A 27,056-nucleotide genomic window follows, 5' to 3' on the forward strand; every position below is an offset into this window, starting at 1 on the left:
CATCTTTACTAATGCATTGATTCCAAATCTGGTAAACTGTTTGTTTCTCTTTCATTTGCTGATTTTTAGGCATGATTTCTTGCTATTTCAGTTGAGACAAGTCCCTCTGTCTTTTCGTTTTACTAACCTTTGTCTGTTTATCTGAAATTATGTGCCACAGTTAACTCTTGCAGTCTTGAAGTGGTGTCTTTCTGTGGGAACAGTCATATACCATTGATGTGTGCCCAGTGGCTTTGTTGGAAGAGCTGGATCTGATGTTATCACAATTCATGCCTTTCTTTAGGGTTTACTGGTTGCAATCATCTGGCTAAGAGGTACGGAGGGTTTAGGGCTTGAGCCAGGTATGAGATATGGCTTCCTCTAGCTTAGTGGCCATTACTGGCCTAATGGGAGGGAGGCAGGTCCCAAGTTGCTAGAGCAGAAGCCCTGAGGGTCACATATGAGCTGACCTTGTTCCCCCTAAGTGTGTGCTCCCCCACTCCTGTCCCAGCACTGTTGACCCAGAGGGGAGCAGTGCTGGAGCAAGAAGTGTTAGTGTGTGGCCCTCTAGATGGGGTGGGGCAAGGACCCTGTTGGCCTGGGCAGAGCTTGAGATGCAGACTGCCTCTGATGTGCTGCCTGTGTAAGCACCATCAGTGGTTGACCGTTCCCTGCTCAGAAGCATTTTTGGGTCTGGAGTTCTTTTGTCCCAACAGTGGGGCTTCTGTACTTGCCATGGTACGGGGCTGCAAAACAAGGGCCTCGAGACATGCATGGACTTCTGGCATGGATAGGGGTGTGGGCTGTGGCATCAAGCTGTCATCAGTGATTGGTGTTGCTTCTGATGTGAAGCCCATGTAAGCACCAGTGATATGTGCTGTGGCCTTGCTTAGACACTGCTTCATGTCTGAGCCTAGGTGACCAAGTATCCATTAATCTTAGGCTGTGGCGCATGCACACACACACACACACACACACACACTATATAACTATATCTATATATCTGCATATATATATACTGCATCTCTTGCATTGCAGGCAGATTTTTTACTGCCTGATCCACCTGTTGGATCTGCCTGCAGTGCAGGTCATGTGGGTTTGATCCCTGGGTTGGAAAGATCCCAGGGGAGTGGTATGGCAACCCGCTCCAGTATTCTTGATATGGAAATCCCATGGACAGAGCAGCCTGGGGGCTACAGCCATGGGGTCACAGAGACTCAGATGTGTCTGAGCACAGCACAAACACACAGATAATACACTAAGATAGTTTATGGTGCATATCAACATATAAATGTCTCACTTGCAAGTACACAGATTTGGTAATGAGGGATTAAAGGATAGCTCTTGACTTCTGATATAACTGGGAAATTTCTAATTGGCTTGGAGAAACTATCATGCTTCCATGAAATATATTAACCATGGTTTTATTCTAAACTAGCAAAGTTATCCCCCTTTTTGAAGAGGAGAATAGTAATTTTTAGAGATTTCAGTGGTTCTGTCCCTGCCACAAATCAAAGCATTAAAGATCAGAGGGACCTAATCAAGACAAATCCTCAATGTTACAGTTTAAAGAAAATTTTGTACTCAGAGATGTGATGACATGCTGGGAATCTTAGGGCTTTGGAAGCTAGAGAATTAAAGGGGAAGAAGTGATAAAAAATGAATTTACCTAACTTATAATGTAGTGTCTTAGGAACAGTGAATCAAACAGAAAAAAAAAAAAAAATTCATTCTGTCCAGAAAAGTGTCACCAAGGGAAATCATGTAGTTAGAGGTTGGAGTAACCAGAGGAAACATGCCTAATGAGGTCACACAGGAAGCTGTAAATACCTCCTCTGCTGCAGTCCCTCAGCCTCTGCCACTTTGACTGGTGAGGACCTGGTTCTTGCTTTTGAAGTTCTACATCTGTCTGGCAACCAATGTTTGATTTTATCAGTTCCTGTTTTCTTATTTGGGGACAAAATTCTGTCTGCATCAGTAATCATTTAGGGAGGAATTTTGACTTCTACAGGGAGAGCCTTCTCTCTCAATCTGTAGGCAGGTGAGTCTGAGAGCTCCACAGACACTGCAGGAGAACATTAGAGAGGGTGGAAACCAGGAGTGTATATTTGAGGTCACCTGAGGACCAATCTGTCATAGCCCAAAGACCAGAGGTCATTGTAGTTGTTTTCTGGTTTTCCTAATATTAACGTAATTATGTATGGTCTAAAACTAAAGTGAAATTTGCACTTAAAAATTTAAGCATCTAGGTTGACAATTAAATGGTAATAGTGGAAGCACAGAAGGAATGATGGTGGTGGTTTAGTTGTGACGTTATTCCAACTTTTGTGACCCCATGGACTGTAGCCCACCTGGCTCCTCTGTCAATGGGATTTCCCAGGCAAGAATGCTGGAGTGGGTTGCCATTGTCTTCTTCAGGGGATCTTTCTGAGCCAGGGATCTAACCTATGTCTCCTGCATTGATAAGCAGATTCTTTACTTTCTGAGTCACCAGGGAAATCCAGTTAGAAGGAATAGGAGGCATAAAATGCTTCTAGTAAAAGTTGAAAGTAAGTATAAGGATCTTATTTATGAACAGGAGGAAGCATATAGGGAAAGTCCATTAGAAAGGAAGTCTTCTACTGCTTCATATGCCTCATATAAAACATATCCAACTTCTGTTGTGTTTTTTCCATTTCTGATATTGAATTGGTAGTTTATATTCCAATTGTTTCTTTTCCTCTTGGGGTATTCAAACTGTAAGAAGTTCCATGTCATAACTGTATCATTATTTACATCCTTGAACAAAAGATATTTTTCTTCATTTTTTTTTCCTGTGCATCATAGACATGTCATTGGAGGTAGAATGTTGATGAAGAAAGGAAACTTTTCTTTATTGCATTGTCTCAGGAGTCATTTGAGTATATTGGATATTATTTTCCCTTAATGTCCGTATGTTCATTTCGTTTCTCTCTCTTTCTTTCACTCTCGTACTTTTCATTCTTTTCTAAATACCAAGCAGAAATTGGCTATACCAAAAACGAACCCAAATTTATTGTTCCATGAGATGTTTATAAATTGGAATTTCAGGGAAAAATTACATATTCTTTTGGAGAATATATAATTCTGACTAGCTGAGCTGTAAGCACTCACGACCTAAAGAGGATGAATCTGGGTGACCAAGGCATGATAGTGACACAACCCAGAAGAACGTGGTGCATTTGTGTGTTTGTGTGTGTGTGTTTGTGCATGAACACTTGTGCCTTGAAATGGAGAACAGGTCTTAAAGCAGAAACACCTGGCTTCATATGCTAAATGACTTATACACACATGTCAAAATTAAGTCAACAGATGGGAAGGGAATCTTATATAGAAGGGAATCTTATATAATTCACAGGATGGTTTTATAGCTAAATTGATAATGTGCAAGGAACCTCATGGAAGGAGGGATTCTCTGTGGACTGAAGGTTCAGCTGTAGCAGGAAGGCCACCTTGTTCCTCAGCATCCCTGACACCATCTCTAATCACTCCCCTCCTGCTTTTCCCTCTGCCCCACTGGCTTCCTTGTTTGCACTTGAACATGTGGAACAAGCATCTTCCTCAGGTCTTTAGCAGTGGCAGCTCCCTCTTCCAGGCACACACTTCTGACATCACACTAGCTCCTTGTCTCTCTTTCTTTATGAATCTGTTCAAACATCACCTAACTTGCTGGACTTTCCTGAACATTCAGAACAAAATAGCACCTCCTACCACTCTCTTTTATACCTGGTTTTGTATTCTTCATAGCATCTGTCACACTTAACATATTCTATAATATTTTATTTGAATATCCTCATTCAATGTTCTTGGATTGTAAGAGGTTTGTTTTTCAGCACTTTCTACTGGGTCAGCACTAAATATGTATTTCTCAAATGAGTGAAGGAATATCACGTTAAAACTCTAGAATATATGACCTCTTAGCAAATGTGATGAGAATGGGACAAAAATTCCTAGTCAGAAATGAAATGAAGCCTACCCTCAAAAGGGCTTCTGCAGTAAGTCAGAGGTTTAGAATTCACCTGCAATGGAGTAACCCTTCAAGAGACTCAGGTTCAATCCCTGGGTTGGGAAGAGGGCATGGCAACCCACTCCAGAGATCTTTCCTAAGAAATTCCATGGGCAGTGGAGGCTGGCGTACTATAGTCCTTGGGATTGGAGACAGTTGGACATGACTGAAGATGTTAAACATATACACATATGCTCAAAGAGAACTTATCTATAAATAAAATATTAACTTCTTGAGATAGAAATTGAAATTGCAGTCTTTCATCTATGTGAATTATACCAGTATGAGTTAAAATTGTCAATACTTTCCTTTTTCCTGGTAGTCACTTCCACACCATGGAAGCAAGTAACAATACACAAATTTCAGGATTTCTTCTTCTGGGACTTTCAAAGGAGCCCAAACTACAGCCCCTCATCTTTGGGCTTTTCCTCTCCATGTACCTGGTCACTGTGTTTGGAAACCTGCTCATCATCCTGGCTGTCAGCTCAGACTCCCACCTCCACACCCCGATGTATTTCTTCCTCTCCAACCTGTCCTTTGTAGACATCTGTTTCATTTCCACCACCATCCCAAAGATGCTGTGGAACATCCAGACACAGAGTAAAGTTATCACATATGAAGGCTGCATCACCCAGATGTATTTTTATATTCTCTTTGCAGGATTAGATGACATTCTCCTGACTGTGATGGCTTATGACCGGTACGTGGCCATCTGCCATCCCCTGCACTACATGGTCATCATGAGTTCCCAGCTTTGTGGACTGCTGGTTCTAGTATCTTGGTTAATAAGTGTCCTGTATTCCTTGCTACACAGTTTAATGGTGTTGCGATTGTCCTTCCGCCCAAGTGTACAAATTCCTCAATTTTTCTGTGAACTCAATCAGGTGGTACAACTTGCCAGTTCTGACAACTTTCTCAATAACATAGTGATGTATTTTGCAGCTCTCCTGACGGGTGTTGGTCCTTTTTCCGGTATCGTTTACTCCTACTCTAAAATAGTTTCCTGCATATGTAAGATTTCATCAGCTCAAGGGAAGTATAAAGCATTTTCTACCTGTGTATCCCACCTCTTGGTTGTCTCCTTATTTTATTTTACAGCCTTAGGAGTGTACCTTAGTTCTGCTGTTACCCATAGCTCACACACAAGTACAACTGTCTCTGTGATGTATGCTGTGGTCACACCCATGCTGAATCCCTTCATCTACAGTCTGAGGAACAAAGATTTAAAGGGGGCTCTGAAGAGTTTATATTTGACTCCAAGTATAAAAGACCAATTATACTAGTGCCCTGGATTGCATAACTCAAAGCCTCTGAACCTGAAATTGTGATTCTTTGATCATTGTGGAATAAAATTTGCTCCTTGTAGATATTGCCTGGGATTTCCAATTTTCTTTTCTTGTTTGGATTCAGCATCTTTGTACAATTTAGGCACTTTCTTTATTAAGCTTTATTCTCCGTCTTATATACAGAGTTTTTGTTTTTTCTTATTCCAAAATTTATATACCTTTGGATAAAAAAAAAAGTTTGGAAATTTCATTTCTTTGGTGGGGTATCTTAAATTTATGAAGAATTTATTAAGAATATTGTCTTTTTATTAGAGAATTTAGTATACTGACACACAAAGAAATTATCCATAAGTGCTGCTTATTGCCAGCGTGTTATTTGTTTTTTGGTTTTTTAGTTCTTGGTTTTTTCCTTCTGTGTGTTTCTTAAGATTTGATGATTTTATTTAGTGGTATGCTTTGAGCAAGCTCCAGGAGATGCTGAAGGACAGGGAAGGCTGGTGTGCTGCAGTCCATAAGGTCGAAACAAGTCAAATACAACTAAGTGACTAAACAACAAAGTAATATTCTTGTGTTTCATTCTTTCTAGTTTTTCTTTATCTAGTGCAGTTTCTATGATGTATGGTAAACAGTGGGTTTTTATATGGTGACCTACAGCTTTATTTACTTTTTAAAACAGGCTGTTTTTTAAGCTCCTGCACTTTCAAATAGTGCTACATTTTCGCTCCCTGACCTACATTTGTGTGTTTGTTGTTATATTTAAGACCTCCCTATTTATCCCTTTAATTCTTAATTGTGGATATACTTGACTTTAGAAAATCTTTTTGCCTATTAAATTTTCATCCTAGCTTAAGTGATTTGATCCTCAGCCTTTCTGCACGTGTGCCTTTACTAGCGGGATTTTGTCTTTCATAGTTTCTTGCCACTTGTTATGCCTTTTTTTTTTCCTTCTTAGAGAAGATTCTATATCATTCCTTGTAGAGTAGGCTTAGAATTGATAGATTATTTTAGTCTTTGCTTGTCTGAAAAGTTCCTTATCTCTCCTTCAATTCTAAATGATAGTCTTGCTGGATAGAATGCTCTAGTTTGCAGGTTTTTCCCTCTCAGCAGTTTAAGTATACCCGACTTCTTCCATCTGACAAGTAATGTTTCTGCAAAAAAAATGTAAAAACAGAAAGCAAAAGAAAAGACATCAGCTGACAGACTTACAGGGTTCCTTTTCATATGACACTGTTTTACTTGTGCTGCCTTTAGAAAGCCATATCTTCAATATTGCAGTTTTAATTGATGTATATTGGTGTGAGTCTTGTTGCTGTAATTTTGGGGGGATGCTTTTTGCTTCTTGCACCTGAATTTGCTTTTTTATTCAGGTTTGGGAAGTTTTCAGCTGTAAATTTATCAAATACATTTTGACTACCTTTTCTTTTTCTCTTTTCCTTCCTAGACACTCCAGTTATGCCAGTGTTGGTGTTCTTAATGTAGTCAAACACTGTTCACACTATTCTCATTTTTCATTTGTTTTTATCTTTTCTGAGTCATTTCCATGATTCTATACTTCAGTTAACTTATGCATTCTTCTATATCACCTGGTATACTAATAATTGTTTCTAGTTCTTGCTCGTTTAATTTTTTGCAGTATTCAGTTCTAACTAGTTTTTATTTTATAGTTCCCTGTTAAGATGATCACTGTTTCATCAGTCCTTTTTTTCACAGAATTAAATATTTTATGGTCTTTCACTTATTAGTAAAATGCACAGGGTGAATACTGAAAGTAAAACTTCTTTTGGAAGATTTCTTGAATCATTTTAGCTTGAGAAAATGGAGTTTTGTATCATCTTTACTAATGCATTGAGTTCCAAACCTGTTACATTGTTTCTCTTTCACTAGCTGTTTTTTAAGGCCTAATCTGTTGCTCTTTCAGTTGGGATAAATTCCTCTGTCTTTTCGTTTTCTGTACCTTTGTCTGTCTATCTGAAATTATGTGCCACAGTTAACTCTTGCAGGCTTGAAGTGGTGTCTTTCTGTGAGAACAGTCATATACCATTGATGTGTGCCCAGTGGCTTTGTTGGAAGAGCTGGATCTGATGTTATCACAATTCATGCCTTTCTTTAGGGTTTACTGGTTGCAATCATCTGGCTAAGAGGTACGGAGGGTTTAGGGCTTGAGCCAGGTATGAGATATGGCTTCCTCTAGCTTAGTGGCCATTACTGGCCTAATGGGAGGGAGGCAGGTCCCAAGTTGCTAGAGCAGAAGCCCTGAGGGTCACATATGAGCTGACCTTGTTCCCCCTAAGTGTGTGCTCCCCCACTCCTGTCCCAGCACTGTTGACCCAGAGGGGAGCAGTGCTGGAGCAAGAAGTGTTAGTGTGTGGCCCTCTAGATGGGGTGGGGCAAGGACCCTGTTGGCCTGGGCAGAGCTTGAGATGCAGACTGCCTCTGATGTGCTGCCTGTGTAAGCACCATCAGTGGTTGACCGTTCCCTGCTCAGAAGCATCTTTGGGTCTGGAGTTCTTTTGTCCCAACAGTGGGGCTTCTGTACTTGCCATGGTATTGGGCTGCAAGACAAGGGCCTCGAGACATGCATAGATTTCTGGCATGGATAGGGGTGTGGGCTGTGGAATCAAGCCATCATCAGTGATTGGTGTTGCTTCTGATGTGAAGCCTATGTAAGCACCAGTGATATGTGCTATGGCCCTGCTTAGACACTGCTTCATGTCTGACCTCTGCTGTGACTCATAGCTAGGTTCCCAAGCACCCATGTAGGCTGTGGCACACACACACACATTATATATATATATATAGTAGACCTAGTGGTAAAGAACCCTCCTGGCAATGCAGGAGACATAAAAGCCATGGGTTCCATTGCTGGGTCAGGAAGATCCCTTGGAGAAGGATATGGCAACCCACTCCAGTATTCTTGTCTGGGAAATCCCAAGCACAGTGAAGCCTGGAGGGCTACAGTCCATGGGGTTACAAAGATTTGGACAAGACTGAGCACATACCACACACACACATAATATGCTATGAGAGTTTATGGTGCATATCAACATATAAATATCTCTCTTATAATTACACACATTTAGTAATGAGGGACTAAAGGATAGCTCTTGACTTCTGATATAACTGGGAAATTTCTAATTGGCCTGGAGAAACTGTCATGGATCCAGGGAGTACAATAACCATGGTTTTATACTAAAGGGGCAAAGTTATCCCCCTTTTTGAAGAGGAGATTTCAGTGGTTCAGTCCCTGCCACAAATCAAAGTCTTAAAGATCAGAGGGACCTACTCAAGATAAATCCTCAATGTTACAGTTTAAAGAAAATTTTGTACCCAGGGACGTGATGACATGCTGGGAATCTTAGGGCTTTGAAAGCAAGATAATTAAAGGGGAAGGAGTGATAAAAAAATGAATTCACCTAACTTACAATGCATGTTTTAGGAGCAAAGAACCACTAGAAAAAAAAAAAATTCTGTCCAGAAGTGTCCCCAAGGGAAATCATGTAGTTAAAGGTTGGAGTAACCAGAGGAAACATGTCTAATGAGCTGACACAGGAAGCTCCAAATATCTTCTCTGCTGTAGTCCCTCAGCCTCTGCCACTTTGGTTGGTGAGGACCTGGTTCTTGCTTTTGAAGTTCTACATCTGTCTGGCAACCAATGATTGATTTTACCACTTCCTGTTTTCTTGTTTGGGGACAAAATTCTGTCTTCATCAGTAATCATTTAGGGAGGTATTTTGACTTCTACAGGGAAGAAGTGATAAAATCTGCAGGCAGGTGAGTCTGAGAGCTCTACAGACACTGCAGGAGAGCATCGGAGAGGATGGAAGCCAAGTACGTGAGCTTGAGGTCACCTGAGGACAGATCTGTTATAGCCCAGAGGCCAGAGGTCATTGTAGTTATTTTCTGGTTTTCCTAATATTAATGTACTTATGTACAATCTAAAACTAAAGTGAACCTTGCACTTGAAAATGCAAGCGTCAAGGTTGACAATTTAATGGTAATATTGCTTGTAGATTTTTGGATAGCAGCCATTCTGACCAGCGTGAGATGGTACCTCATTGTGGTTTTGATTTGCCTTTCTCTGATAATGAGTGATGCTGAGCATCTTTCTATGTGTTTGTTAGCCATCTGTATGTCTTCTATGAAGAAATGTCTGTTTAGGTCTTTGGCCCATTTTTTGATTAGGTCATTTATTTTTCTGGAATTGAGCTGCAGGAGTTGCTTGCATATTTTTGAGATTAATCCTTTGTCTGTTTCTTCATTTGCTATCATTTTCTCCCATTCTGTCTTTTCACCTTGTTTATAGTTTCCTTTGCTGTGCAAAAGCTTTCAAGTTTCATTAGGTCCCATTTGTTTATTTTTGCTTTTATTTCCAATATTCTGGGAGGTGGGTCATAGAGGATCCTGCTGTGATTTATGTCGGAGAGTGTTTTGCCTCTGTCCTCCTCTAGGAGTTTCATAGTTTCTGGTCTTACATTTAGAGCTTTAATCCATTTTGAGTTTATTTTTGTGTATGGTGTTAGAAACTGTTTTAGTTTCATTCTTTTACAAGTGGTTGACCAGTTTCCCCAGCACCACTTGTTAAAGAGGTTGTCTTTTTTCCATTGTATATCTTTGCGTCGTTTGTCAAAGATAAGGTGTCCATATAAATGCTGGAGAGGGTGTGGAGAAAAGGGAACCCTTTTATACTGTTAGTGGGAATGCAAACTAGTACAGCTGCTATGGAGAACAGTGTGGAGATTCCTTAAAAAACTGGAAATAGAACTGCCATATGACCCAGCACGCCCACTTCTGGCATACACACCGAGGAAACCAGATCTGAAGAGACACGTGCACCCCAATGTTCATCGCAGCACTGTTTATAATAGCCAGGGCATGGAAGCAACCTAGATGCCCACCAGCAGACGAATGGATAAGGAAGCTGTGGTACATATACATCATGGAATATTACTCAGCCATTAAAAAGAATTCATTTGAACCAGTTCGAATGAGATGGATGAAACTGGAGCCCATTATACAGAGTGAAGTAAGCCAGAAAGATAAATACCAATACAGTATACTAAATCATATATATGGAATTTAGAAAGATGGTAACAATAACCCTATATGCAAAACAGAAAAAGAGACACAGATGTACAGAACAGACTTTTGGACTCTGTGGGAGGAGGTGAGGGTGGGATGTTCTGAGAGAACAGCATGGAAACATGTATATTATCAAGGGTGAAACAGATCGCCAGCCCAGGTTGGATGCATGAGACAAGTGCTCGGGCCTGGTGCACTGGGAAGACCCAGAGGGATGGGGTGGGGAGGGAGGTTGGGGGGTATTGGGATGCGAAACACATGTAAATCCATGGCTGATTCATGTCAATGTATGGCAAAAACTGCTACAATATAAAAAAATATTAAAAAAAATGGTAATATTGGAATCTCAGATGGCATGGTTGTGGTGGTTTCATCAATAAGTTGTGTCCAACTCTTGCGACCCCATGGACTGTAGCCCACCTGGCTCCTCTGTCAGTGGGATTTCCCAGGCAAGAATATTGTAGTGGGTAGCCAGTTCCTTCTCCAAGGGAGCTTCCCACCCCAGGGATCAAACCTTTGTTTCCTGCACTGACAAATGGATTCTTTGTTCTCTGAGCCACCAGGCAAATCTCTTTTGTAGGAATAGAAGGCATAAAATGCTTCCAGTAAAATTAGAAAGTAAGTATAAGAATCTTATTTATGAACAGGAGGTAACAAATAGGGAAAATCCTTAAGGAAAAGAAACCTTCTACTGTTTCATATGCTTCATATAAAACATGTCCAACTTCTGCTGTATTTTGTCTATTTCTGATTTTAAATTGGTAGTTTATGTCCCAAAGTTTTATTTTCCTCTTAGGATATTCACACTGCAAGATCTTTCCAGTCATATCTACATCATTGTTTATGTCCTTGGCAGAAATATATTTTTCTTTATTATTTTTTTCTGGGTATCAAGGAGATATCACTGGAGCTGGAATATTGATGAAGCAGGGGAATGTTTCTTTATTCCATTGTCTCTGGGGTCATTTGAGTTTATTGGATATTTCTTTCCCTTAATGTCCAAATGTCCATTTCATGTCTCTCTCTTTCTTTCACTGTCATACTTCTCATTCTTTTCTAAATACTGAGCAGAAATTGTCCATACCAAAAGTGAACTCCAAGTTTATTGTTTCTTGGGAAGTTTATAAACTGGAATTTCTGGGTAAAAGTTACATATTCTTTCAGAGAATAATAATTTGATCTGACCAGCCAATCTGTAACCTCTTATAGCCTAAGGAGGGTGGATCTGGGTAGCCAGTGATGGTAGTAACACAAACCAGAAAGGCATGATTGTGAGTGTGTGTGTGAGTGTGTGTGTGCCCTGCCTTGTGAGGGGAAAATGGTTCTTAAAGTGGAGGCACCTGGACTCATATATTAAGATGACTTACAATACAGAAGTCAGAATTCACTCAACAGATGGAACTAAGTACGGTATCTGATATCATTCATAGGATGGTTTTACAACTAAATTCATAAGGTGCAAGCAACCACATGGAAGAGGGATTCTCTATGTGCTGAAGTGTCAACTGTAGCAGGGAGGCCACCTTGCTCCTCAGCATCCCTGACACCATCTCTAACCATTCCCCTTCTTGATCATTCCTCTGCCCCACTGGTTTCCTTGTTTTCATTTGAACACGTGGAACAAGCATCTTCCTCAGGGCCTTTGAAGCTCCCTCTAGCAGGCTCACAGTTCTCCTGACGTCATACTGGCTCCTTATCCTTCTTTCTGGAGGAAAGTGTTCAAACATCATCTCAATTTCTTGTCTTTCCTGAGCACTTGGGAAAAAGTAGCACCTCCTACCACTCTCTCTTTTATGCCTGGCTTTGTTTTCTTCATAGCATCTGTCACGTTCTGACATATTCTGTCATATTTTATTTGAATATCCTCATTCACCCTCCTTGGATTGTGAGAGATTATTTTTTTCATTTAAACACTCTGCTTATTTGCTCCGTGTACTTGGAACATGGTCAGCACTAAATTAAGCTCTAGAGATAGGACCTCTTTGCAAATCTGATGAGAATCGGACAAACATTCCTAGTCAAAGATGAAATGGAGTATACCCTCAAAGGGGCTTCCAGGGTGACTCAGTGCTAAAGAATCCTCCCCCATTGCAGCAACTGTGTAGGAGATGCCTACTCAATCCCTAGGTTCTGAAGAACCCTTGGTGGAGGACATGGCAATCCACTCCAGAATTCAACCCACTCTGGGGAAATCCCAAGGACAGAGGAGCCTGGCGAGCTACAGTTGATTGGGTTGCACAGAGTTGGACATGACTGAAGTGACTGAACACACACACACACACCCTCAAAGAGAACTTACTTATAAATAAAGTATTAACATCAAGTTCTTGAGGGCCAAATAGAAATTGCAGTGTTTCAGCTATGTGAAGTATGCCAGTTTGTGTGAAAATTAGTCATGTTATTTTTCTTTTTCCTGGTAGTTACCTGCACCCCATGGAACCAAGTAACAACACACAAATTTCATGATTTCTTCTTCTGGGACTTTTAAATGAACCAGAACTGCAGTCCCTCATATTTGGACTTTTCTTCGCCATGTACCTGATCACTGTATTTGGAAACCTACTTATTGTCTTGGCTGTCAGCTCGGATTCCCACCTCCACACACCCATGTACTTCTTCCTCTCCAACCTGTCTTTTGTAGATATCTGTGTCACCTCTACCACCATCCCAAAGATGCTGTGGAACATCCAGACAGAGAGCAGAGGTATCACCTATGAAGGCTGCATCACCCAGATGTATTTTCACATTCTCTTTGCAGATTTAGATGACATTCTCCTGACAGTGATGGCCTATGATCAGTATGTGGCCATCTGCCACCCCCTGTTCTACACGGTCATCATGAGCCCCCGGCTCTGTGGACTACTGGTTCTGATATCCTGGGTGCTGATTGCCTTGCATTCCTTGCTACACAGCTTAATGGTGCTGCGACTGTCCTTCTGTCCAGAAATGCAAATCCCCCACTTTTTCTGTGAACTCAGTCAGGTGGTACAACTTGCCAGTTCTGACAACTTTCTTAATAACATAGTGATGTATTTTGCAGCTGTCCTGATGGGTGTCGGTCCTTTTGCTGGTATCCTTTACACTTACTCTAAAATAGTTTCCTGCATATGTAAAATCTCATCAGCTCAGGGGAAGTATATAGCATTTTCTACCTGTGTGTCCCACCTCGTGGTTGTCTCCCTGTTTTATTTTACAGCCTTAGGAGTTTACCTTAGCTCTGCTGATACTCACACCTCACATTCAAGTACCATTGCTTCGGTGATGTACACTGTGGTCACACCCATGCTGAACCCCTTCATCTACAGTCTGAGAAATCAAGATATAAAAGGGGCTCTGAAGAGATTCTACTTCATGCCAACTTTAAAAGACCAAATACCTAGTGCCCTGGATTGTATAGTTCAAAGCCTCTGAACCAAAAATAGTGATTCTTTTATCATTGTGGAATAAAATTTGCTGCTTCTACTTGTTTCCTGGGATTTCCATTTTTCTTTTCATCTTTGGACTCGGCATCTTTATGCAATTTTAGGAACTTTCTTTATTAAGTTTTTTCCTCAGTCTTATACATAGACCATTTTTGTTGTTTCCTACTTCAAAAATTTCCTACCTTTGGGTCAAAAATTTTTGTAGATTCCATTCTTTGTTGGGGCATCATAGATTTGTTAAGAATAATTACTTCTTAAATGACAGTCATCTCAAGTAATTTTTCTCCTGTGTCCTGAAGTAATAGTTACAAGTTGTACTATTCATTTAAAAATACACTTAACAACCAAGATACTTTATATTATTTTTATTACTGTTGGTTGTGTCAGTGATATAGAAAAATAACTGTCAAGTTACAGGAGGATTTCTGACCACGAAGAGTCAGAACCCTTAATTTTCTTGTTCAAAGGTCAACTTGTGTGTGTGTGTCTCTTTCTATATAGACATATATATATATATATACACACACATATGGTGGTGGTAGTTTAGTTGCTAAGTCGTGTCCAACCCTTGTGATCCCATGGACTGTAGCTCGCTAGGCTCCTCTGTCCATGGGATTTTCAAGGCAAGAATAGTGGAGTGGGTTGCCATTTCCTTCTCCAATACGTATATATACACATACACACACACACACACATATATATACAAGATATGTTTGACCAAAAGATCTTTTAGGTGATGTATTGTGTATATGCATGTAACTGATACATTTTGCTTTACAGGAAGATCTAACAACACTACAAGTCAACTATACTCTAAAAAAGTTTGAAAATATAAAATGAACAGTTTTCCAAAAACCAATCTTAATGTCATGGAAGATTGTTACCAAACAAGTAGAGAATTCAAGATAATGTCATGAAGTTGTTTAATAAGCTACAAGAAACCATAGGTGATTCTTCTTTGAGAGTAATCTTAGCAATGTCTTTGTATATATCTCCCCAAGCAAGGGAAATGAAAATAAACAAATGGAATACATTTGTTTGCAAACTATCTATGGGAAAATATATTTATAATGTATATATCCAATAAGGGGTTGCTATCCAAAAATATAAAGAATTAAATCAAATTAATATTAAAAAACAAATAACTCTATTAAAAGTAGACTGAAGATATGCAATAGACATTTTCCTAAGGGAGACATACAGATCTTCATTCAAGAATATGTGTATTTTTCTGTTTTAGGATTTGAGGTCCCATAGTAGCTCAGCTGGTGAAGTATCTGCCTGCGGTGCAGGAGACCCTGATTTGATTCCTGGATTTGGAAGATCCCCTGGAGAAGGGAAAGGTTACCCACTCCAGTATTCTGGTCTGGAGAATTCCATGAACTGTATAGTCCACAGGGTTGCAAAGAGCCAGATATGGCTGAGCGACTTTCAATTTCAGATACCTCTTCAGTCAAATGGACATAACTTTAGGCAGATCCTTTCACTCTTCTGAGTCACATTTATGCAAGTGCAGAACACATCATAGAGCAAACATCAGAGAATAAAGTTTCATGAAAATAAAATAAGACAATCCACATAAGATTCTAAGGTCAGTGCATGGTGTACCATTAGATGGAAACATGTCATTTAACTGAAAATTTAAAAAAATTAAGGACTAAATGACACTTTTTAACTTGTATCACTAACATGAATGTCCTAGTTGATTTATTAAAATCATCATGAAGCCAATGATTATAATACCTATGTATTTATATCAAAGGAGCATACTTCTATCTCTTGTTGAAGAAGGGAATCCCAATTTACTAGAAATCTCAGGAGACTTTCCCACAACAAGACAATACTTTGGAGATCCTTGGAACCTGGTCAACAAAGGTTCCACAGTCTCAGATTTGGGTCTCAATATTGCAATAAGTTGGGGAATCCCCATGGACAGAGGAGCCTGAGGGACTATAGGTCACAAGGAGTCAGACATGACTGAGCGACTAAGCACAGCACAGCATAGCAGTGATGCTAAAACTCTGGGAGGCAGGAAAGTTCATGGAGAAAGAGTAAGAAAGACTGGATTCACCTGTCTTTCAATGTGGGCTCCAAGGAAGAGAGATTCAGCAGGAAAAAAAAAATTTTTTCCATCCACACTAGTGGCCCTCAGGACAATGATATGAGCAGAGGTGAGAGTAACGTGAAAGCAGTGTCTAATGAGCAGACACAGGGAGTTACAAATACCTCCTCTGCTGCAGTCCCTCAGCCTGTGCAATCTTGGGCAGACAGGGCATGCTTCCTGGTTTTCAAGTCCTAAATCTGGCTACCTGAGAACTTAAGCAGCCTAAACCAGACCCAAGAGATCGCCACATTTTTTTTCCCCTAGGTTGACTAATACATTTAAAATTGATTGATTTAATATATGAAAAGATTAGTGTTTGCTGACTCAGTGATACAAGCATCATTGTTGACAAATAAGTGATGGGATTGGAATTCCAGTCGGATGAGAATGAAGAAGGAATGGGAGGAATAAAGTGGTTCTGGTAAAAACAGAATATATCTGAGGAGTTTTGCAGTTCATGGGAGTAGGAAAGCAGAGTATTGGCTTTGGAGGGAGGGTATTTAAAAACTTTTTCAGACTCAGTGTTTCAACATGTTCTGTATTTATGAGAAGAATCCTGATCTATGGAGGTAGACGCTATGTTGCAACTGCAGTATTTGGGACACATATTCCACAATATTGCCTACCACCTTGATATTCCCATGAAAAAGAGCATTGTATGTAATATGCATGGAGAGGTATGCCAAGGAGTATTACTTGGTGATTATTTCATTACAGGATGGCTAAGGCTTCCCTGGTGGCGCAGTGGTAAAAAATTCACTTGCCAATGCAGGAGATGTGGGTTCGATCCTTGGTCCAGGAAGATCCCTTGGAGAATGGAATGGCAACACACTCCAGTGTTCTTGCCTGGAGAATCCCATGGACAGAGGAGCCTGGTGGGCTATAGTCCATGGAGTTGCAAAAGAGTTGGACATGACTTAGCAACAGAACAACATCACCAAAACACCTGTTTGGTTTATTAGCCATTCACTTTCTATATGCAAATTGTCTTTGCGAGAATTTTGCTTTGTGTTTTGGAATCTGAGTGTCTTTTTTTTTTTTCTTGCATTCTTTCAAAAATTAAGACTTTTTTCATCAAGTTTGTAGTTTGCCATTTAATTCTTCTATGTAGGTGTAGCTCCATTAATGGGGTTGTGTGAGAGTTTATAAACTGTTTAGTCAAATCTATCAGTTAGTCACATTGTGTTCCCCTTATTACTTTTAAACATGGAATGTTCTGCACCTTTAGTAGTAAGGAATAGATATTATGCATATTGCTATCTTATTTCATATCCAACTATCCTAGTTTGCATTATTTTATGTTCGTGATTAAACCCATTTTTTGAAAAGCAACTATCTTTTCTCAAGTTGTGGAACAAATTCTTTTGCATTTAATTAGAGATATCTTATGGGGCTTCCCTGGTAGCTCAGCTGGTAAAGAATTCACCTGCAATGTTGGAGACCTGGGTTTGATCCCTGGTTTGGGAAGATCCCCTGGTGAAGGAAAAGGCTACCGACTCCAGTATTTTGGCCTAGATCGCAAAGAATCGGACATGACTGAGTGACTTTCACTCACTCACATTCTGCCTACCACAAAGCCTTTTTAATATATATTTTATTTCACGTTACTCAGGAGCTATTGCATTTCAACAATCTAATACATAATTTATCATGACTTATAAAGTGAATGAAAAAAAAACATATCTTTCAAAGTTACATAAAGATCCTTGATGGAGGAGACTGAAACTGTGTATACTTGACTCTAACACAGGATTACTGTCTTGATAGTCAAACTGTGATCCACAGACCAAGACCTACACCTTCAACAATACCTAAGAGCTTGTTTGAAAGGCAGTTCCTGTGTCTGCTAGAGACCCAAAGAATCATAATTTGTATTTCAACCACAAACCTTGATGATTTGTATGCACAATGAGCTTCTTGGAGCTCTGGTCTAGAATAGGTTTTCTTACTGTTGGCATTTGGGGCAGGAACATTACTTCTATTAGGTTCTGTCTTATGGGATGTAGGAGATTAGTACTATCTTTCTAGACATTACCAAATATCCCCAGTGGCAAAATCTCCTTGGCTGAGAATCACTGCTCAGAGCTTGAGAACTGGAGGCACCGAGACACATTCCGATCAAGACTCCATCTCTTGCTTTGTTTACACTTGTAAGCAGAACATTGAGTCCCTCTGAATCCCATTTCTACACTGAAGAGTGGAGTTCGTCAAGTATTGCTTCATAGAATACATTGTTGGAGAAATTACAGTTGACAGTCAGCTAAGCTAGCAGTGCATAATGGTATCTACATATGTCTTCCATAGTTACAAATATTTTATACTGAGGACTCTTAAATGACAGCTCTTAACTTCTAATATGAGTAGGGAATCCTTTTCTGCTTTGCAAAAGCTTTCATGAAACCAAGGATTATAATATCCAAGTTTTATATTAAAGGAGAAAAGTTATCCCCTTTTGAAGAAGGGAATAGTCACTTTCAGAGGTTTCAGGGGTTGTGTTCCCAACAAAAACCAAAGCTTTGAAGGCCCTGGGGACCTAGTTGAGACAAATTGTCCATATTATATTATTGAGATAATTTGAACTCAGGGATGTGATGAGGTGTTGGGAGGCTTAGAGATTTGGAAGTAGGAGAGGTAAAGTCAAAGGAGCTATAAAGCCGAATTCACCTCACTGATAATGCAGTCTCCTAGGAACAGAGAATCAGCAGGAAAAAACAAAACAAAACAAAACTCATTCTATCCAGACCAGTGTCTCTAAGGGAAATCATGTACTTAGAAGCTGAATTAACAAGAGGAAAACATGCCTAACGAACTGACACAGGAAGCTGTAAACATTTCCTCTGCTACAGTCCCTCAGCCTGTGGCTCTTTGATTGTATAGGATGTGGTTATTTACTTTTGCAGTCCTACATCTGGCTGGGACCTGACTAATGCTTGATTTTTATCCATTCCTGTTTTACTGTTTGAGGGCAAAATTTTGATCTGCCTTGTCAATTAATCAGGGAGAAATTTTGACCTTTGCAGAGAAATCATCCCCCCAGAGTTCCCAAGCAGGTGAGTCTGAGAGCCCCACAGACACTGGAGGGGAGGATCAGAGAGGATGGAAGCTAGGAACGCGTGCCTGAGGTTACCTGAGGACCAATCGAGCATAGCCCAGATGCAGAGATCTCTGTGTTTGTTCGCTTCTTTTCATAATAATGCATTTATTTATGATGTAGAAAAAGTGACCATTGCACTTGGAAACAAGGATGTCAGTTTTGACAAATCTGCTGGAAGCCCAGTGGAAGAGGAAATGGGAGACACAGGATATTACCTGTGGTGGGACACACAGTGAAGTGACAGCATTTCTTTTTATTGTAAGATGGGGCATGTTAGACTCTGTTTCCACATGCAGGAGAAAGATCTGTACCCAGGACTGTTTGCAAAGGCACCCTTGCAATAGTTGTGCAGTAGACACACACATTAGAGTACCTTCTCCCAAGCTAGGTATTCACGTAAGGAAAAAAAAAAAAAGCTTAGTTACATAGGTGAAAAGATGTACGGTAATGAGGTTAAGTTTGTAATTATTATATTATCTGTGAGGTTGAATACAGTTGACGATTTGTTAGCCATTCAGTGTTTTTCTGTTTAAAAATGTCTCTACAATTCTTCTGTTTTATGTAGTGGTGTCAGTGCTGCCGCTTATTTTTTATTTTTTAATTGAATCCTTTGAAAGAGGAAATTGCTTTTCTTTCTTTTTTCTTTCTTCTTCTTCTTCTTCTTTTTTTTTACAAAAATTGAATGTCAAGTCATTCTTTGTATATAGATACATTTGTGGGGATTGTATGTTGTTGTTTGGTCGCTAAGTCGTGTCCAACTGTTTGTGACCCCATGAAATATAGCCCGCCAGGCTCCTCTGTCCATGGGATTTCCCAAGTAAGAATACTGGAGTGGTTTGCCATGCCCTCCTCCAGGGGATCTTCCTGACCCAGGGATCTAACCCAGGTCTTCTGCATTGGCAGGTTCATATTTTATGCTGAGCCACCAGGGAAGCCTGGGGATTATATAATAATTCATTCTTTTGGTCAAATTTTTGGCCAGTTTTTGTGTCAAATCTTTCAGTCAGTTTATGCTATAAAGCACTATGAACTATATGTAGTCACCACTGTGTACAGTACACCCCATTTATTGCTTTTGCATTGTCACTTTTCTTACTGAATGAATTCAGTTATCACTTTAATATTCTTGATGTTTCAATCCTTGTTGTAAACCAAGAAGGAAAGTGAGAGTTCTGCAGCATCCTTAGTGATATTAATAATAAATAGCACTTTGTACATATTTACTTCTAGTTTAACAACTGTTATTTCTTATTGTTCCTTTTAGCCTTCTAATTAAATCTATTTGCAAAAGTTGCATCAGCTCTGGTCATAATTTGAAAGACATTCTTCTATACCATATTAAACATTGCCTTCATATTCTGTAAGTGTATTTCAGTCCAACTATCTCAATATGAGATGAAATTGCAACTTTGGTACTGTCCCGTCTCCTCACTGTAAGTGTCCTGTTATATTCTTTCATTTCCCCGTTTTGGCAATTTCAACTTGAATTAGTGACCAATGCTGGTATCATTAAATTCTTACTTCTTTATGTGTTTTTATTAGTTAATGGTAGATTTTCATTCAATTTTTTACCTACAGTTGCTCAGGAAGCAATGTATTTTACCTTATTTTGCTTCATAAGGTTAAGTATATTTATTATTCCATAAGTTTTTATTTATGGAATAAGTATTTTTTATTCCTTAAGTTTTTAGTTTCCTTTAAAAACACTCTTCTAAAATCTGAACTTATACATATTCACATACTTTTATACAAAGGTATAAATATAATCCTAAATACCTCATTAAATTTTCTTTATGTTTTACTGATAAATGGCCATTATGTTTAATGTTTTTCTACAATTTATCCACTTTTGTTTATTTCTCAGCAACAACTCAGGGACTTGCTGCTAAACAACTAGTAATAATGCTGGCTCATTATTTCAATGTCTGTATAAATTCCATGGTGTGGCTGTGTGACTCATACATTCAATGGTCTGTATCATTATTTAGCAATAAGGACTATCATATCACTGCTACAAAATTTGATATTGTTAATTTAACATTGCACTTCTAAGCCAAGGGTAACTGTCCCTCAGGGGACATTGAGCAATATCAGTAGACATTTTTTGCTGTCACACGGATGAAAGGCAGGTGGTGGGCAAGGATGCTTCTAAACATCCTACAATGTACAAGACAGACCCCACCACAGAGAAGGACCTGGCAGAGACTATCCAGTAGTGCAGAGATGGAGGAACCCTGAGTTAAAGAATATTTGTGTTTCTATTATCAATAGCTGTCTTAGGTAGTTTCCACAATGTTCTCCACTTCATATGTCTGCCAGTGAAATTAGAGAGTTCCCCTTATGTTTGTAATACTTGTTTAAAAGTTTCAACCTCAATCAACATTAAGTTTTTTCCCTGGCTGAAGGTCGTGAATTAGATATCTTCCTGTTTATTAAACCAGTACCCACTTTGAGCCAAGATTCATAGATTCAATCAGCAAGCCATTTCTTATTATTATTATATGTCTAAATATACTTTATGCCTTCTTCTCAACAGTTAATTGCATTTCCAATGATTTTTATAAAATACTGTTCTGTGATTGATTTTGGGGTGGGTATTTTTGACCATAAAATATTTAAAATTTTTACATAGTTAAATTTGTTTTTCTACTTACTTCTGATTTTCTCCCCTTGATAATAACCTTTTCTCACCTGTAGATTTTGTGTGTGGTTTTATATGATCATCTGAAATGGACTGTTCGCTATTACAGGTACTTTTGTCTCTTTTAAAAAGATGCATTAAATAGGAAACCACTTCATTTCCTTCCAGATAGATGGTCATTTATTCTGACTTTTATTCAACAATCCAGTCTTTCAATCAAATTGAAGTACAACCTTTCCATATGGTAGTGTTCATATCTAAGGGGATCTAATTCCTAATCATTCAACAAATATTAGCAATACATCTGCTACTTGCTAGAAATTCCTGGGTAGATTATATATTAGATTATCTTGAGTCAAGGTTTTTTCTAAATTAGTTATTAATGATGAATCATTAATCATTATTAATTATTGTTGTGATTGTTCTGTTACTACTAAAAACTGAATGGAACATCAAAAATTGATTGAAACATAATGGTTTTGATGTTCCATTCAGTTTTGTTTAATGCACTTATATGAAATCACTCTTAACTGGTTTAACATTTTTGCCATTCTTTCTATTCACAATTTATAATTTTCTTAACTGTGTTTTTAAAATAAATGCACATGTATTCATGTATGTATGGGAAAATAAGAAGTAAACAAGGGAGCTGAAATCACTGATGCTTAGGATCTTGCATTATAGTGACAGTGTCACAGTATACTGAAATAAAACAGTGTCCTTAGAATTAAATCATGTGAAGAAATTTATCCAGAATAAGAGAATGAAATTTCATGACCTCACGGACTCACAGAGTATGGTCTGCAAAGGTCTTTGTATGCTGTCCAAAATCAGAACTGGAATTAGGATGTTCCCAGTGGATTTATGAAAAAAATGAAAAACATTAAGCCCAATAATGACAAATAAAATATATCTCATAAGAAAACAGAGATAAGGGCACTTCCCTGGCTGCCCAGTGGTTAGGACTTTGCCTTCCAGTGCAGGGGGTGTGGGCCGATCCCTGGTTGGGAAGCTAAGATCCCACATGTCTCACAGCTAAAGACCTAGAACATAAAACAGGTGCAATATTGTAACACTTTCAATAAAGACTTTAAAAATGGTCCACATTAAACAAACAAACAAGCAAACAAACAAACAAACAAAAAAACAGAGACAGGGCAAATGGGTATGGTTTTTCACACCCTCCAGATAGCACTGCTTCTGTCTTTGGAAAAGAGGTATTTTTCTTTCTGATCTTTCCTGGGTATCAAGGCATATAGCTGAAGTTGAAATGTTGCCAAACCAAGAACGCTTTTCTTCATCCCATTGTCTCAGGGGCCGTTTGAGCTTGTTTGATTTTTCCCCTTCACTTTATCTCTCTCTCTCCCATGCTTTTTATATTTATTTAAATATAGGGCAGAAAGTCATTGTAGCTAAAAGGAACCTCAACTGTATTATTCGCTCAGTAGCTTGTGAACTGGAATTTCTGGGTACTATTTAAACATTCTTTAGGAGAAAATTAATCTGATCTGGCCAGCTTGAGGTGTCACCACCCATGGCTTAAAGAAGGTGGTGCTGGGTGAGAAATTCATGACAATAACACAGCCCAGGAGGCTACGGTGTGTGTGTACACTTGTGCCTTGTGGAGTGAGAGCAGTTGTTAAAGCAAAGGCACCTGCACTCACATATTAAGGTGGCGTAATAAGGTGACAGAGGCCAAAACTCCATCAGAGATGGTGCTAAGAAGACGATCTGATATAATTTGCAGGATTCCTTTGCAACTAAATCCATAAGTTCTGGGAACAACATGGAAGGAGGGATTCTCTATGGACTGAAGGTTCGGCTGTAGCAGGGAAGCCACCTTGTTCCTCAGCATCCTTGACACCATCTCTAACCACTCCCCCTCCTGCTTATTCCTCCATCCCACCGGCTTCCTTGTTTGCATTTGAACATGTGACCAGCTTCTTCCTTTGGTTACTCTGCAGTGGCCGTGCCCTCTGCCAGGCACACACTTCTGCTGGTATCACGCTAGGACGTCCTCTCTTTTTCTTGATGTCTCTTCATGGAACCCCTTGTTTGTAAGCCTTGCCTGAATACTTGGTACAGAATAATATTTCTACTAAATTCTCTTTTATACATGTTTTTGTTTTCTTCATAACACCTGTCACCTTCTAACATATTCTATATTTATTTGAGTATCATCTTTCACCACCCTTGGATTGTGAGAGATTTGTTTTTAAGTGTCTCTATTTATCCCCTATATGTATTTGGAACATGTTGACTGTCAGCATAATGCTTCTCAAGTGCATACAAGACTTTCTCATTAAAACTGTAAATGCATGAAATCCTTGGAAATATGCTGAGAATGAGACAAAAGTATCTAATTAGAGGTAAAATGGAGTATACCTTCAAGGAGAATTTATCTATGTACAACATCAATTTCTTGCCAGCAAAATAGAAATTACAGAAGTTCAGCTATGTGAGTTACACCTGTTTGAAAATTATTCATGCTATTTTCTTTTTTCCCAGTAGTCACTTCCATCACATGGCATCAGGGAACAAGACGCAAATATCAGCATTTCTCCTTCTGGGACTTTCAGAGGAGCCGGCATTGCAGCCCCTTATATTTGGGCTTTTCCTCTTCATGTATCTGATCACTGTGATTGGAAACCTGCTCATCATCCTGGCTGTCTGCTCAGACCCCCACCTTCACACTCCCATGTACTTCTTCCTCTCCAACCTGTCCTTTGTAGACATCTGTTTTACGTCCAGCATCATCCCAAAGATGCTATGGAACATCCAGACACAGAGCAAAGTCATCACTTATGAAGGCTGCATCATCCAGGTGTATTTTTACTTACTCTTTGCAGCATTAGATGACTTTCTCCTGACCGTGATGGCCTATGATCGCTTCGTGGCCATCTGTCACCCCCTGCGCTACATGGTCATCATGAACCCCCGGCTCTGTGCACTGCTGGTTCTGGGGTCCTGGATCGTGAGTGCCCTCTTTCCCCTGTTACACAGCTTAATGGTTTTGCAACTGTCCTTCTGCTCAGACTTGGAAATCCACCACTTTTTCTGTGAAATAACATGGCTGATCAGACTGGCCTGTTCTGACCCCTTTCTCAATAACATGGCGGTATATTTCGGATCTGGAATTCTCGGGGGTGCTCCCCTGGCTGGTATTCTTTACTCTTACTCTAAGATAGTGTCCTCTATCTGTGGAATCTCATCTGCTCATGGGAAGTATAAAGCATTCTCCACCTGCGCATCTCACCTCTCAGTTGTCTCATTATTTTATTGTTCAGCCTTAGGAGTATATCTTAGCTTCACTTCTACCTACAGCTCACACATGAGTGCTATGGTATCGGTGATGTACACTGTGGTCACACCCATGCTGAACCCCTTCATCTACAGTCTGAGAAACAAAGACATAAAGAGGGCTCTAAAAAGATTCTTTGGGATGGAAATGTTTGTTAAAGGGACATTTGCCCTTGGGCTGAAGAACTGCCCATGATAGTAGGGTCAAAGCCTCATGCGGATATGTGATTCTTTGATTAGACTGTGATAATAGCAATTGCTTCTTCAGTTTATAGCCTGGTATTTCCATTTCTTCGATTTCAACTTCTCTATACAATTTTAAAAGCATCCTTCTTAACTTTTCTGATCCCTATCCTCTAAGATTTTTCCCTTATTATTTTTCTACCCTCTCAAATTGATTCAAAACCGTGTGTGAAACATATGTAAATTCCTATTTATCTCATGATACTTCACACATTTCTTAAGAATAAATTATTCTGAAATGATATACTTTATACTGAGTAATTTTCCTTTCTTTTTGCTAAAAGAATAATCATGAATTGTGCTACTTCTGTGGGAAAAAAACTAACTTGGAAACCAAACCAATTACATAATTTCATAGGAGGGTAAAATATGAAACTACAGTTTATCATGCTTTAGTTTTTCATAACTTAGAGCATCACTACCATAATTGCTTTTTCTGAAAATGTAGATGTTAACAGATAGTGTATTTCATAAATGGTTGTCTGATTTTACTCCCTCAAAGTGGACAATCTTCTTTTTTTAAATTTTTTATTGTAGTGGTTTTTGCCATACATTGACATGAATCAGCCATGGATTTACATGTGTTCCCCATCCTGAACCCCTCTCCCACATTCCTCCCCATCCCATCTCTCTGGGTCATCCCAGTGCACTAGCCCCGAGCACTTGTCTCATGCATCCAGCCTGGACTGGTGATCTGTTTCACACTTTGTAATATATATGTTTCAATGTTGTTCTCTCAGATCATCCCACCCTCGCCTTCTCCCATAGAGTCCAAAATTCTGTTCTGTACATCTGTGTCTCTTTTTCTGTCTTCCATATAGGGTTTATGTTACCATCTTTCTAAATTCCATATATATGTGTTAGTATACTGTATTGGTGTTTATCTTTCTGACTTACTTCACTCTGTATAATGGGCTCCAGTTTTATCCATCTCATTAGAACTGATTCAAATGTATTCTTTTTAATGGCTGAGTAATATCCCATTGTGTATATGTACCACAGCTTTCTTATCCATTCATCTGCTGATGGGCATCTAGGTTGCTTCCACGTCCTGGCTGTTATAAACAGTGCTGCAATGAACATTGGGGTGCACGTGTCTCTTTCAGATCTGGTTTCCTTGGTGTGTATGCCCAGGAATGGGATTGCTGGGTCATATGGCAGTTCTATTTCCAGTTTTTTAAGGAATCTCTACACTGTTCTCCATAGTGGCTGTACTAGTTTGCAATCTCACCAACAGTGTAAGAGGGTTCCCTTTTCTCCACACCCTCTCCAGCATTTATTGCTTGTAGACTTTTGGATAGCAGCCATCCTGACAGGTGTGTAATGGTATCTCATTGTGGTTTTGATTTGCATTTCTCTGATAAAGAGTGATGTTGAGCATCTTTTCATGTGTTTGTTAGCCATCTGTATGTCTTCTTATGGAGAAATGTCTGTTTAGTTCTTTGGCCCATTTTTTGATTAGGTCATTTATTTGATGGGTCAATAATTCCATTATTTTTCTGGAATTGAGCTGCAGAAGCTGCTTGTATATTTTTGAGATTAATCCTTTGTCTGTTGCTTCATTTGCTATTATTTTCTCCCATTCTGAAGGCTGTCTTTTCACCTTGCTTATAGTTTCCTTTGTTGTGCAAAAGCTTTTAAGTTTCATTAGGTCCCATTTCTGTATTTTTGCTTTTATTTCCAATATTCTGGGAGGTGGGTCATAGAGGATCCTGCTGTGATTTATGTCAGAGAGTGTTTTGCCTATGTTCTCCTCTAGGAGTTTTATAGTTTCTGGTCTTACATTAAGATCTTTAATCCATTTTGAGTTTATTTTTGTGTGTGGTGCTAGAAGGTGTTCTAATTTCATTCTTTTATAGGTGGTTGACCAGTTTTCCCAGCACC

At 39.2% G+C, this 27,056-nt stretch overlaps 3 protein-coding genes across 3 annotated transcripts; all 3 read left to right on the plus strand.

Annotated features, from left to right (window-relative positions):
• Positions 1-4,317: 4,317 nt before the first annotated feature.
• LOC122700868 (olfactory receptor-like protein OLF4) lies at positions 4,318-5,286 on the plus strand. Its single transcript, XM_043913899.1, has one exon. The coding sequence runs from the start codon at positions 4,339-4,341 to the stop codon at positions 5,284-5,286; it is 948 nt and encodes a 315-aa protein (XP_043769834.1). The 5' UTR covers positions 4,318-4,338.
• A 7,614-nt stretch (positions 5,287-12,900) lies between these two features.
• Positions 12,901-13,779, plus strand: LOC122699875 (olfactory receptor-like protein OLF4). Its single transcript, XM_043912306.1, has one exon. It carries the CDS (start codon positions 12,901-12,903, stop codon positions 13,777-13,779), a length of 879 nt encoding a protein of 292 aa, XP_043768241.1.
• Positions 13,780-24,153: 10,374 nt separating this feature from the next.
• LOC122700951 (olfactory receptor-like protein OLF4) lies at positions 24,154-25,125 on the plus strand. Its single transcript, XM_043913973.1, has one exon. The coding sequence runs from the start codon at positions 24,154-24,156 to the stop codon at positions 25,123-25,125; it is 972 nt and encodes a 323-aa protein (XP_043769908.1).
• The last annotated feature ends 1,931 nt before the right edge of the window (positions 25,126-27,056 follow it).

This window comes from Cervus elaphus, chromosome 9, assembly GCF_910594005.1.
Source record: "Cervus elaphus chromosome 9, mCerEla1.1, whole genome shotgun sequence".
NCBI lineage: Eukaryota > Metazoa > Chordata > Mammalia > Artiodactyla > Cervidae > Cervus > Cervus elaphus.